This window comes from Amblyomma mixtum, chromosome 3 (genome assembly GCF_055824585.1).
Source record: "Amblyomma mixtum isolate Tamu chromosome 3, ASM5582458v1, whole genome shotgun sequence".
Classification (NCBI taxonomy): Eukaryota; Metazoa; Arthropoda; class Arachnida; order Ixodida; family Ixodidae; genus Amblyomma; species Amblyomma mixtum.
In genome coordinates this window covers 98251433-98266500 of record NC_143014.1, presented here as the reverse complement: position 1 = coordinate 98266500, position 15068 = coordinate 98251433, and the positions used below count along the sequence as shown (strand labels likewise).

General features: G+C 41.9%; 1 protein-coding gene across 3 annotated transcripts in view; it reads left to right on the top strand.

Annotated features, from left to right (window-relative positions):
- LOC149351103 (uncharacterized) overlaps positions 1-14482 on the top strand; it is a 34003-nt gene extending 19521 nt beyond the window's left edge. Inside the window, exon 6 of one of the 3 annotated variants that reach the window (XM_089580341.1) lies at positions 8436-14482. In XM_089580341.1, coding sequence (XP_089436467.1) covers positions 8436-8893 — 458 coding nt within the window. In that variant the 3' untranslated portion in view covers positions 8894-14482. Of the gene's footprint in view, positions 1-8313 lie in introns of all 3 variants that reach the window. The other 2 variants (XM_089580342.1, XM_089580343.1) reach the window with 2 other exon arrangements.
- Positions 14483-15068: the final 586 nt, after the last annotated feature.

Below are 15068 nucleotides of genomic sequence, written 5' to 3'. Positions count from 1 at the left end.
GGTTGCATTACCTGATGCTTGAATGCCTTCATTGAATCTTAAAAAAATGTAGCGCGAAAAACGAGACACAGAAAAAGGTGAGGACAGGACACGAGCGCTGTCTTCTGTGTCTCGTTTTTCGCGCTACATTTTTCTAAGATGCAATTGCTCCGACTAGCCCAGTTTAGCTTACTGTGCCTTCATTGAATGCCTCAATGATTACTGATTACCTGAAAATTTGCAGCTGCTTACAAGGTTATGAACTTCTTTCTCAATGCGGATGTGTTAGCTGGTAGACTGAAGTATACATAATTTTTCCGATTACTGTTTATAGTAAGAGCATTGAAGGAGAAATCCTGTCCATGGAGAAATCCTGCAACCTGCCCGGGACATAGTCTGCATCCTGCTGGCCCACTTAGGGTTCCCAAGTATATGCACAGTTAACATTCAAAGCACATTTTATTTACTTACCTATGCTATATCCAAGGCACTTTTGCAATCACGAAGTATCTGATGTTTATGAGGTATCCTTTTAACAGCCTTTTAAAATATCCTTACTGGTGTCTGTAGTATGTTCTTGAAGTACTGTTTACATTTACCAAAATTGGATCTTTTATTTAATGAGCAAAAAATAAGCCCAGCAGATATGCATACATTCACATATTGTAGTTTTATGACGGACCGGCTTATTATTACATCGCAATGTTCCTTCATTCACTGATCTTAGCACTATCAGATTCTGAGATTAGCATGCAGACATTTAGACAAACGCTTAACACTCATTTTCGCTTGTGTATGTAACTTTTCTGACAGCTTTTTGCTCGCAGTATTTCGGCTTCCTACTTCTACAAGTTGCTTGAAGGCAACAAGCAGAGTTTTTTAATTCTGTGCTGTCATTAATTGATACCCACCCAGTTTCAGAGAACAGCTATTTTGGTCCCAAGTCATTCAATGCCCGCTGAGCTGTTTCATGCCTATTCAGCCTCTAAACTACCAACTCGTTCTTGCTGGAAATGTAATGCATCTCTTGAGAGCTCGTCCAACAGGCACATTGTAGTTTTGATTTTTCTCCTCGAGAGATAACAGTGGTCCCATAAACAGTGGCTCTGCAGCACACAGTGTTGACATTTTCCTTGCTTCTGATTTTGGTGTTGACTTGTGAGAATTTAGTGACAGTTAATTAAAGAGATTTTAAAAAGGTGCACAATTATTATCTATATTAGTAAACAGAGGGCATCCATCTGATGACTCTAGTGATGACCAGATGACTTGAAGTACCAGAAAAAAAACACTTGTTTTACTGCATGGCATGCAGTGAATGCCCTGGCTTCCATCAAAAGAAATACTTTTGAGCAGCTTTTTGAACATTCAGGTCAATGGCATAGCCAGAAATATCTTTCAGGGGGTGTTATACGCCGCCGGTAAAAAAATAAAATGAAAGAGAGCCTGCACCCAAACAATATCTTAGTAATTTTTCTGCTTTCAGAAAGCCGAAGGGCTAGTTGTTTCGTTCACTGTAATATCTACATAAAGATACGAGTGCACGCAAGACTACGAGGACTCGATTCATAAAGAACATTTATGTTCTCACAAAAACCACTCGTACAAAAAATCACGGCTATTTACAATATTTTCACATTAGTATATACATCAACACAGAAACTTGTGCTCTACAACAGTCAGCAACTTCAAATGAATGGCATTTGTCAAAATCTCTACCCCACTGATGTCAACTTGTGCCCGGCCGCAGGGGCGCTTTAAGTTAAAAAAAAAAAAAAAAAACTTTTTATTTTTGCGACAGTTTATGATCATTTGAGGACAGTGCAAAGGATAAAAAAGTAGGCTGATGTAAAAAGTTATGTTTAATGGTGTGAACTGTACCTAGAATTAAAAGGAGTACTATACGTTGTGCATTGGCGAAGAGTAACTCTTTTCTGCAATAATTTCCGCTTCCTATTATATAGAGCTGCGACAATGTACATCAAGCTTTTCGAGAATAAACCGACACTCTTCTCATTTTCATTTTTACATTTTAATATATCTGTGCAGTTCGTAAATAGCATGAGCGAAAAAAAGGTCAAAAGGGGGGGGGGGGGGTTCTGACACTGAAACACTCCCCCCCCCCCTCCCCCCCCCCCCCTAGCTACACCCCTGATTCAGATTATCATTGATAAACCAGCAGGCACAGAGGTGTGGCATAAGTATAAATATTCCACTGAATGTCTGTACACAGCAGTGGTTTTGTCACATTTAAGATTTGCTGAGTGGTTCCTGACTGCACTGCCTGCAAAAGGTTAAGAACGGTTTCCCAGATATACTGCATTCTTGTTGTAAACTAAGCATGTTTGATTGAAATATGGTAAGGCTTATATTTAAAAAACACTTGCTTTAAAGGACATCTGTGGAGGATTTTCAAACAATTTGATTTAATGATCGCATTATAGTTCTCGGACCTCTCGCTCCTAGATGCACTGAAAAGAGTGTCAAAATAATGAGCGAAACAATTATAAACCACCAAAAAGCAGGAAGCCAAAACCAAAACTGAGTTTCAAGCGACACATGACGTCGTGAGAAAACGACAACCGACGTCATGTATACTGCCGTGAAACCTCTCGTGTGCTCTTCGTGTGGCTAAACTCGCAACTGCAGGTGATAATTGCAATCAATATTTGTTTACTCTAAATTTTTCCTGCCGCAAGCGCAGAGCAAGTATTGATGGGCATGCTGCTCATGACGTCACACATGTAAGGTTGCCTGTATAAATCACTCCAGTTGAGGCTGTGAAATGGGAACATTTTAAAATTTATTTTCACTTAAACAATATGCCTCCAAGTTGTGAAATTTGTCACAAAGGATCAGAAGACTGAGGAGAACTGACTGTAAAATCTTCAGTAAATTATGTGAACATAAAAAAAAAAATAGTTTTAAAAAGCTAGCTTTTTAAAAAAATGGATTAGCTACACATATTTCTATCATAAATGAACACTGCTTGTATATATGTGATTATTTAGTGATATATCTATCCTGGATGTTTACGCATGAATATACCTCATTTGGCTAGACATAAGTATTATTGGGCATCAATATTCACATGTTCATTTCATATCTTTCAGTTAATAGACCTCTCCGTGTTTGTAAGCGGTGTGACATCAGGGAAGCACTTGAGCAAGGGGGCGCGCTGAAGTTGGCAAAAAAACGCAGGCTTGGTTGGCAAAAGTGGCCTTTTCGTTTTGATCTGCTTATTGTGCAGAGTGTCACAGAGCTGTCCGACGATGTATATTTTCTGCCAGAAATTGTATATTAACAATATTAGATAAGACCCAAGTATGCGGCACTCTAGTGCACAGACCTGTTAACAGTTGGCAACTGGAAAATTGATTTCAAGTGTCTGGAAAACGTGCTCTTAAGAGATATTTTTGTGTACCTATTAAGAACAAGCCTGGCCCATACATTCCGCAGGCACTCAAATCCTACCAACCATTTGAAAAGTGTACGACCTCGCAATAGCAAAACATGTTGGCAAGGGGTTATTTAAGACCTCAGTACAGCTAGGTTACTGCATTCTAAAAGTCCATCCGCTCGGCAGCATTTCTTCGGCTCACACTAGATTGTCTTCGGCTTCTTATTTTGTACCATAGGGTAGCAGAAACGACAGGCCAAAAACAAAGCATAGGCGATCATATGATGTGATGCGACAAATCTCTCTTAGTAGTATTGGTTGTACATTCCGCTCTTACATTGATTGTTGTGCCCGTTGTGCCTTCAGATTCCCCCTGCACTGAATATAATTTCGTCGTAGGCTTCTGGCGGGCGGAAGCTTCTAAAGAGACTAGGCGGCTGGGTGGCTGGTGAATAGAGGCCTTCTGGAGGATGGGGGTGGGTGGTGACTTGTAGGTGGGAGATGAATTTTTACCGATGGGCACATCAGAGGCGGCACCTTCTGGGCTTGGAGGGTGCCCAGAAGGTGCCTCGATCTGCTAGAGGTGCTGGGGGGGGTGGAGGCTTCAGACACACACACAGATCATGGCTGTTTTCCTGAAAGAGGACTGTACTGTTAAGTCATAGAAACAAGGCAGCTCTTCCATTGGGGCTTCTTTTGTCCTGTCCATTTTCACTACCTTTTTTTCTTGAAATCAGTAATGAGTCGCATTATTGGGCATGGTAGCCAACATGAGTGTGATGTTGATGTCACACTGAATTCAGGCATAGATAAAAAAATGTAGTCAACCATATGGACAATGAAAACATAGCAAAGCCATTATGCCACACTGAAACATCTGTGATCTTCTTGGATTGCTTCTTCTTTCTACTCTCCCCTTTCTGCCTACTGGCGCATGAGAGACAAAAGCTTGTCAGTGCAGCCTACCGTATTTACTCAATTCTAGCGTGCACCTTTTTTCCGAGAAAAAAAAAATCGACTGAAAAATGACATGCGCGTTGGAATCCAGTGAAACCATGCTAGCAACGCCCTAATGTGATGAGCATAACAAAATCGAAGTCATTGCACTTTTTTCTTATTCTGACCGTGCAAAACAAGTGCGCGTTTAATTGACGGCGTGTTAGAATTGAGTAAATACGGTACATTGCAAGATAAGTTTGAGACTCCTGGCCTATGCTCTACCCACATGTGACAAACTGTAATCTTCACAGTCATCATAAATCAGTTTTGTGACAGAACTATCAATTTTTTTTAAAATTAAAATGAGATTCAAAATACTCAACTCAAGAAACCCTTAAGGAACACAATCATATCCCTATTATGGCATAGTAATATAGTGTTCTCAGACGTGACAACAGGATGTTTTTGAGAATCTAGTGATATATCTTTGTAAAGACATTCCAAACGAGTCCTGAGGTCTTGCATGACTAAGACGAACATTTTTAGTATCCTAAGAATTTTCTGCTGGTTTTATGTTTTGATGTTGGTTTATTTCACATTCTCTCTGCATGGCTTAAAGCAAGCACAATGTCAGATGCATCCTTTCCTTTGTGCCCTAGATGTTTTTAAACGTTTTGGTGATGGCCAGCATGTTATGCCTCAGTGCTGATTTCACAACCTGACAGAAGTTGCCAATTGTAAGCTCTGTGTCCCGCACCTCCCAGCTATGTAGACACTTGTGCCTACTTACTGTCAAAACCCATGAAATCCATTCACTGTGCGATGTCAGAGCATGAACCCCAGGTAGTCAAAATTTCCAGACACCTTCACGACAGCGTCCCTCATAGCCTGAGTCGGGACATTAAACCCCATGAACCAACCAACCAACCATTCACAGCATTTCAGCAGCACCCTTAGTTTTAGGTTGACAGTGTTTCCATGCAGTGATGCCACCCTTGCACCAATCTAGATAAGCTGTGTCATACTGATAAAAATTTAAAAAAATTGCGCCAAACTGCTCAGAAGTCACTGCTTGTGAACTGGGCAGTGCCGTGTACCAGCTATACAGGCAGACGTAACCTTAGCTGTCGCCGCCGTTTCAAAATGTTAACATGCCCATCTTTTCTGGCCATTCAGAGACTTGTGCCACCTGTAGGCTGCTAGTAGCAAACACTGTGTAACTCAGACATTTTAAATGTAATTTTGAGAAAACTACACAGTCCTGAGAGATTCTGTGAGAACATGGTAATTATCATAGCTGACTCTTCCTTCTCTCTTCAAAATCTGGCCTATAAAATGCGTCCTGCACTCACGCCAACTATTTCTGACAACCATAGAAAATGAATGGGATGTACCAAACCTTAGTACCAAATAGCTATGGTGCCAAAGTATGGCACCGTAATCAAGGTATTCAGTGCCATGGCACACGACGGCAGCCGTGCAAGCTGGAAGTGTTTGCCCATATTTTCTGGGCCTGGGAGCTGAAGCCCACTTGTAACAATGCGTGACTATCACGTGGCATTAATTCCTGATGTCCCAAAGTTTCCACTAAATGAACTAACAAAAACAAACATTGCAAAGCTGACTTCCACAGTGTGCTTTTAGTGCTATCAGCGCGAGCCATCTTCAGTTTGACAAATTTTTGGCACACATTTTTGAGCCACTGCCTGTTTCTCTCTCGATTAGAAAATACGAGGAGGGAAATTTTAGAGCTGCGAAATTTGCTCCAAATTGCATTGTACCATTAGCATCACTGTTCCATGCTGCTATCACTGGCAACAAGTTGAGGTTAAACAACACTTTGCCCACAATTATGGGACACCTTATGTGACATGACAGTTATAAAAAAACATGCCTACTAAAGCTACTTAGTGCTTGCATACAAAAGTCAAAGACACCATTTCTATGTGTATTTTACAAAGGGGGGTGATTGTTCAGTTTTTAATCTGTTGCACAGGTTTAGCAGCATAGTTGCTTCTTCTTAACATATCTCAACATACTTTTGTACTTCATATCTGGCAAAAAATGATGAAATAGAGAGGTTTGTGGCCTTTGGAGACCCATGAGAGTTATTATGCACATTTATAAGTAACTTATACTGCATGTAGTAACGTCATGCAGCATCGATGTGAAAGGAAATTTGATTGGGACAATTTAAAAGCAAACAGCACAATCAGAAGATTTTGTCTTAGGGAGAATAAATTCTTGAGTCTTCAATTATCTTTTGTAAAGGGTGGTGACTTCTCTTACAAACTGATAATAATTAATTTGTGAAAGACATGAGAGCACAAAAATGGCAACGCGGACAAGTAAGGAAACAGGACGAGCGCTGCTGATGAGCAGGGGAACATGGGAAGGCGAAGGTTGAACACAAAACAGAGAGCCTGATGTAGAAAAAATATGGCCAAGAAGTAGTTGCAGCTGGGCTTGTTGGTGCGTATGCGTGAAAGACATGAGAGCGCAAAAATGACAACACGGACGAGTAAGGGAACAGGACGAGCGCTGCATTTTGCGCTCTCATGTCTTTCACGAATATGTACCAACAAGCCCAGCTGCAAGTTTAGTGATAATAATTAAGCCAGGTTTTTGTTTCCTCTGCTTCAGTTACTATTTCTGTGTTTTTGTATTTGCATTTGAATTGTCCTGATATAAATTAATAAGGTAATGTCACATACGATATTTTATATTTATAGTGGAGTGATATAAACTAAACTTAATGATAAGGCAAAGAGTGCAGGAACGTTTAGGTGATTCTCATGAAGATAATAAAAAAATAGTGCTTGGGGTAAATGCTATTTCTTTAGTTTTCTCATCTAAATTCAAGTTATTTTCTAATGTCGGAAGCTTCGCTAAATGGGGACAAAAAATAGTGTCATTAGTGGGAGAAGATTATTCAGGCTCCCGGGGATTTAAGATAATGATCAAAAGAAGTGTGTGCGTGCGTGTATGTGTGCGTGTGTGTGTGCATATGTGCATGTGTTTGTGTTCTGGTGGTATGGCTGCATGTGGCAGATGTCTTTTTTTTTTTTTCTGGACATGCACTAACTTGCATGTCACCTGACGAAAAATAACAAAATTAATCAAGTAATCTATTTTTACATCCCAAAGCCATTTGAGAGAAGACATAATACAATAATGTAGGACTTCAGATTTGCTTGAGCTACTGGGATTTCTCACCGTGTGCTAAGGTTCAGTGCAAAGCTTATTTTGCCATCTGCCAGTGTCGAAATGCAGTTATTATGACTGAGAACTGAGCCGGTGACTGTGCTCAGCAGTATAGCACTGTTGAGGTTTTTGATGGCTGGAATAAAGTATAAATCAAGCTAGAGTGGAACACAGAAGCACAGATAATTTGGCCTATCCAGTCTGCTCTTTTAACACCTTCTTGTACTCATCTTGCGTATGGCTATAAACAAATGGCACTGTTAAGGAGGAGCTTCTGACAAGCCAAGAAATTTTTGCAGTGTATTGGAGTTCATTTTTAAGTGAGTCTACTGTATTAACTTTTTTTTTAACAAATGCATAATATTTATGGGAGCAATGTGCTAAGTTAATTGTCCAAACGTTAGTGGCAACAGCCCTTTCAGAGTTACTTTTATTTTGCTCGATTGGGAAGCACAAATTTACTGACAGCAAAATAAACACTTTGTAGAAGAAGTTGGCAGGCAGAGTTGGTGAAGCTATGAAAGCTGCATTACTTAACAATAAAATAGTTATTATTTGAAAGCATCTAATACTCAGGGTGCTTGTCTCAGGACTTGTTGTCCCCGCGCAGTACCACTGGGCCCGTAGCCAGCGGACAGTGTGTTGGTCTCACAAGCCATCACATGGCCTGTGAAACAAGCATACTGCCTCAAATATCCCTTTAAGCATTGTGGCACTGGTCAGAGACAAGCCTATGGGCTGGGGGGTTGGCTGAGGGCGTTGACCCCCGAGGGGTGGTGTGTGTGACCCAGGTCACCAGCCTGGAAGCGGAGGTGTTTACGGGGGCACTGCCGAACGCCTTTGCGAGAAGCCTCCCCCATATCCTGGAAACAGCTACCCCCCAGCGGCCGGCATCACATTTCACGTTCCCCAGGAGAGCCTCTACTACCCAGCCACAAAGTGACCAGGCCCGCAACGGCTCCAACTGGCTCGTCTGAGCAGGGCCTCCCGCGCGACCTGTCTGCGTGTCGAGAGCAGTTCTCCTCGCCGAGGCCACTGGATGCTGTTCCTCCTGTTTCTGCGGCCGGTGTCACCCCAACCAGCACGTTTCGCCAGGGGCCCCTGTCGTCGCAGCCCGACCTGTTGGCTGCTGCACATGGGGAGGCACCGCAGCACACCTGGGCAAACACGCTGCCCCGGGGCCGGCCAGATGTGCTGGGTCCCAGCTTTGCCGTCGAGGCTGCGCAGACGCTGCCATGGAACATGCAGAATGGCACCACACTTTCCAGCGGTACACTGAGGGCAAAAGGGGCTGAGCTTCCGCCAGACTCTGTGCGGCACAACAGTGTTGTCTCCTCTCAGCCCAGTGGCTGGGAACAAACTTGGCTGTGAGCCAAGGTGCTAGTCATAACTAAAGTGGGTGAATGAGTCTTCATGCCCCCCTCCCCAATGACAAACCTGTTATTGACCCAACAGGAAATGTATTTCACTTGCACAGATTGAGACAGCTTTGGTTTATGTTCAGCTTATCTGTATTGCACTCACTTGTGCAGGGTGTGGTAATGTGCATTATTAGTAGCTTAAATGCATTCCCTGAAAGCTGTCTGCAGTGCAGCATGTTGAAGTGCAACAATGAGCATAAATAAGTGAGGTCATTTAGTGGTTGCTGTTTGTACTTTTTCATTAATGATGGTTTTTAGTCTTGCAGGTATAATTTTGATTAAAAATTATGAGTTCATAGCATGTAAGAACCAGTTTTTCTTCCTGGTCTTATTTTGTTATTTTCTACCAATTTATTATATTTCATGAAAACTTATTCATATAATGTGTTTAATGTGTAAATGGAGCCTAAAGAATGTAGTAGTTTTTTGTAATTCCTTTAGAATTGTGCCAGCTTTTGTTGCAATAGGTGTTAGTTGAAAGGTTACGACATTTTGTGTAAATGTGTGCTGCTTGAAATGAACTGAAGTGATGAAATGTATTACAGCGTATTGTGATGTAAACACCACCAGAGTTTGTTTCTGGAATGTTCTGGTAGGATACAATTGTGCTGTAGTGATGCAAATGTATCAGCATTGTAGTACTATTGGTGCAGTCGTTAGGAGACATGGCATCGGAATACCAGTAGGAAAATGCCGTCTCGGGCACTACAGATGGTCAGCTGCCAGCAACTTGATGAATTGATTTCAACTTTGTTGACAAAAGTCAGCCACTCATTAGTATAGTGTATGACTTAATGCTAACTCCACGATCCTGGGCTTATGATGTTATGCTGGGCAGCATAAAAGATTAGATTGCACATATAGCAAGAACTTCCGTGCATAGATGTAGACAGATGCCAAATAACAGATAAATGTTGGGCTGTGTGAAGGCTTCACTCAGCAATGGGAACACTGGAAATGCTCTGAAAGATTTTGCGTAACTCAGTTTTGTGTTAAAAGTTCTTAATATGCTAGTGTATGATGAGGAAGTAGAAGCAGATGATTTTCTCAAGGCCATTCCCAATATCCAATGAGTGTAAGTTATCATCACAACAAGACTGACCCTCAAGAACGAGTGTCTCTTCATTATTCTGATTACCTTTCTCATATCATGAAATAACGCCTCAAGACTTTTTCATGGTCCCACATTGATGTGCATCTAATTATACATAATTAAATTTTTAATAAAGTAATTAAGCAATGGGCCTCACTAAAACTATCTCCATTGCATTAATTTTGAGAAGTTGACAGTATTACTTAGCTATAGTCAGGCCGTAGTGTTTATTTGTCCTAGTGTCAGTGAGAACTGAGTACATCACCCGAACTCACTGTATTTGAGTAATCACTGCATAAAAGCAGCCACACTCCATTTCAATTTTGAGTAAGCTTGGTGTAAGATAGACTCACTGTAATTTTTTTTTTTTTGGTTGTTTCAGAATTCATTTCACTTGATAGCATGTATACAGGTCGCTTACATCAGGCAGATATTTTAAATTGTGTTTCTGGCAGCTGGCTGTCTAAGGCCACTGAAGAACAATGAGTACAATTTACAGTCTGAGCTTCAGTAACTCTACATTGCTAGTACCAGCGAAAAGAAAGCATTGGCTGTATGTATAGACGCTTTACAGCACTGTATCATGGGGGCTGCCATCTTTGATCACGTGATCACGCCGCCATTACTCGCCTCCTGACCGCTCGGCGCGCGCCTCGTCGCGAAGGCTACCGCGTCTGACGGTTCGGTTCCGACAGACAGTGTTTCGGCTGATACGGTTTTAAGGGAGGGGGAAGACGACACTATGGTTTGGCCAAAGCTTAGAAGTACATGTGAGAACCCTAATATGATCACTTCAGGTGTGAAAACGCGATCAGACTTCATGTCGCGGAGAGCCGCTGAGCTCTCCGCCTCTTCGAGCCAACGGACGGATCGCCTGAATGCTTGTCTTTGCATGCACTGAAGGCTCTGATTAATGTTTTTTTTATTGTTATTATATAAAACGGCAAGCTTTAATGTTCCTGCGGCCTTACAGGTTGTTGTCCTACTGTGTTCCTGCATGCAGACACTGCTCTAAAACGCTCACATGCACATCGTATGCATTTGTTTACAACCTGTTAACGGTGCTTAGGAAACCTGAAATATTTCCTACTGGTTGATGAAGCATAGAAAAGCGACAAAAATAAATGGACACACAAAGGTTGACTATCATGGTAGCGGTACCATGCATCAAGCAGCCTTCACAAGCTGGCGTGCAATCGTTTCGAAGGATTCCGCGATATAATTGTTATAACGCGCGCATGGCCACGCGCGTTCATGCGAGACGAATTTCAGAATAACGTCAGCCTCATATAAAAAATTGTGGTACGCTCGACGCTCGATATGCGGACATGGAAATGTTCGTGGTCTCTTTGGTTGTAATTAATCAGCTTCACTCTGAGCGTGCGCAGTCACTTTTAGTGACTGTCTCGCATGGACCGCGAGAAAGTGACAATCGCCCGGCACAGCAGCCATAAACCAAATGCTGTAATCCGAATACGGTCCACGAAAACCGCGCTACTTGGAGAGAAATTGAAAGTAGCACCAAGACGGCGTGTAATGCACGGACTGACGGTAAGCTTTGTCGACTCGCACGGCCGACAACGGTGCAGTGCATAATAAACGGCAGCAGTATGTAGGAGCGCAATTCGTCCTTTTTTTTTCGTTCCTAATTCGGCCTCGGACGCTCGTTTTACTAATGGCCACAGACCATAACTTACGATCAATGCGGTCTCAGCACAGTGCACAACTGAAAGCACGCCGTCATGGTTTCGGTGCTGGATCAGCTTCTTCGTGCGGCTGTGTAGCGCACTTACCCTCGCAAATTTTCCATGATCGAAACCTTTCTTTATTAGCTATCTAGCGCTGGCGAACGTGTTTGTTGCGTTCACTAGTTCGGAAAGGGTGCGTGGCGAACGGGCGCGAACATTGGCATTACCTCCTTGTTCAGTTTGGTTTCGTGAAGCTCGCAAACGACCACATCCCGCACCTTTAACTCTCTGTCGCAATTCTTGCAATCCACAACAGAGCATGTGTTTCCTCTGCCTTTTCACATCGTCGAAAGAAAGCATTCGGCAACCACCCGCGAAATTTGCACTGCTGCGTCGAGGCGCACACGCCGGCGACTTACGAGGCCAGTAATGGTGCCGTGTTCCGAGCGCACGCGTGGCGCCATCTGGTCTCAAACGGAAGAACTGCGCGCTGTAAACGGTCTATATAACAATGTGTATGTGTGCATGCTTGTGTAAAATGGATCCTAATGTAGGGCTGTATTGATATATATGCGTATTCTCATGAACACACTTAATTTGATAGCCAAAACTGAAAGAGATTTCTTTTTGTTATTTGCCTGTAAAGAGCCAAATTTTTTAACCAGAACATTTTTAACACTGCATGCCAGTATTGTAAGCACATATATAGTCAAAAATGCAGATTGTGCTCGCTAGTTGCATGCATGTCCATAGCAGTTGCGAATCAAAATTACTCTGCTGTACTTCGGGGAGTGGGCCTGACTGCCTGCAGTGGCATCAGGAGCCCATAGTAGTGCCACGGGTGTGAGTGTCAACTCTCGAGAGTCCATCTGTTTTGACACCTTATTCTCACCTTGGAGGCCTCATTTTAAATGGTGTCATGTGAATGAGGATCAAGTTCTTGGTGATTAGATTTCTTGTGTGCATTTTTGAGAATTTTCATATCCGATTACCTTAAGGAATTTGGCCTGTGTAAGGGGGTGTGTTTTTACCACTGTTTTTGGACTGTTTCTGACAGTGTTTTTTTACAACTTTGTCTAGCCTTAGAACACTTTTTATATGTGATGTGGTGTGAACTCTTGATAAGAACAGCAGCCTGTTTTTTGGCAGTGATATGCCATTAGGCTGTCACGTATGGAAGAAACTGAAGTTAGGAGAAGTCATGGGCAAAACATTTTTTATGGTGCTGAAGCACTTACACACTTGCTGAGCACTTGCTGGTGCCAGCTTATTTACTTTTTACAGTTGTTTACTGATATTTTCTTTTTTTTTTTTCAGAGCTTGTTGGCAGAAAGTGCTCTCGGTTTTCACCTTTTTCACAGCTAGAAAGTGCATAACTATGGAAATACTTTTTTTTGAACATATTTTAACTTTCATGTTCACATTTAGTTTTTTCCTTCATGTAGAAATATGTTTGTAACATTTACGTGTATATTTATCTTGTTTTGCTTTGTTTTTTTGCATAGCTTTAGTTGTCAAAAACATATCACAGCCCATTTGTGTTAGAGTGAAATTTGGCAATATGTAATGTCACTATTACATAGAACAGCAATATAGTACTCCTTGTAAGCAACTTAACATATGATGCTGTGATGAATTTTTCATTTTTGCATGGTCTTGCATGTAATGCACATAATGTACAAGGCCACGCAGTAAACTCACCCACATAGCCTTAGTGTTGATCAGCAGATTGAACCATTGCTGAACCAGGGTGTGTACATTTATCACTAAAATGATAAAGCGTGTTGGAAGTTATCAAAGCACTGAGAACGAAGGTGGCAAATATTAATGCTGCATGAAATAAGCAGATAACTTGAGTAAAGCATTCATATTCTTTGAGGTGTAATCAAATGTAAACTAAAATTATGTAGAATGAAAGTTTACACCTGGGTAAAAAACATACTAGCCAGCCTGTTAGTGCTACATTTGGCATGGTCAACAACATTAGTACATTAAAGGCCACAATGATACACTTAAGTATTGCAGAGTTGGCACTGGATTTGCATGTAGTGTAGAACAACAGGTCATCTCAAAACAGTAAAAAACAAGTAGATTGATGTGAAACACATCATGTCACTCTTCATGTATTGCACAGAAGTGTGGCTGAGTGCCTGCTATGCCCAAAAATATGTGATGCAATGACAGAGCATCATATTTTCTGGCAGTTGTTGCTCTATGTTTTGCCAGACAAATTGGGCTGATCTGCCTGCTGGTAACAGCTAAGCATCACGACAGAGCAGCCATGCTGTTGTCACATAATCGTGCACATTATTAGCTTTCTGTATTTGATCTGGACTGGCAGTGAATTTTCACAGTGATATACTTAGCTCACAAAAACAGGTTGCATTGGAGCTTCTGGCCTTCCTCTGTCTAGTAGCTGTCTTTATATTTTAGCAAGTAGCACTCAGCCTTCCCTACAAACACTTTAGTTCCACTGTTGTATTCGTCACAAAAGCACAATGTGACTGATATTTCTGAGGCTTGAGTTTCTGCGGACCAAGCTAGTTTACATGGTGTGCAAATGCACTATATGCACATGACAGCCAGCATGCGTGCTGAAGTCAACTGTCTGAGAAGCTTTGTGCATATCATGTTGTTTTCTACCAAAGCTTGTTTTGTGTGCCCACGTGGGCCTCGTGTGCACACTGTAGAAATGTTGTTTTATGTCGGCTGTGAGAATCGGGGCGCTAAAAGAATAAAATGACCAATCCAGAGCTGACTGTGGCTTGACAACTTGACTCGCCAACATTGTTGCATGGTTTTAATTTGAAAGAAACCACAATGATGTTATGAACTGCCCAGATAATGCAGATGCCTGTAAACCAGTTAGGAATTGGCATCTCCATGTTTTGCCTCATAATCAGTGGCAAATAAGTGAGAGATTAACCAAGGCAGTTAATTTACCACAGACTGATATGTAACAGATAGAATTATCTCTTCACACAGACTGGGTGTTTCACTAATCAAGAGCCAAGGTTTAGAACTCTATTAATTCATTATGTGGGAATATAGACCTTTTCAAGAAGAGGTAGCAGGGCGCTGCCTATTGGGCACTGGGGTGTGCTCGTGGAACACGAAAGAGTTGGGGGTTAAGCTCCCCCTCGCTCTCCTCATAGCCCAAAAAACTGGCTGCTCCAAGGTCATGAAAAGGTATGTTCATCAACAATGTTTTTGATGGTCCCAAAGTGCAGCTAGGAGAATTTGCTATATAACCAATTATTCAGCTAAAACAATAACTTTTGAACCACTGAAGGCACACCGTAACAGGACAGAGGTGCAACTTCCAGCTTTGAATGTTGGAAGCT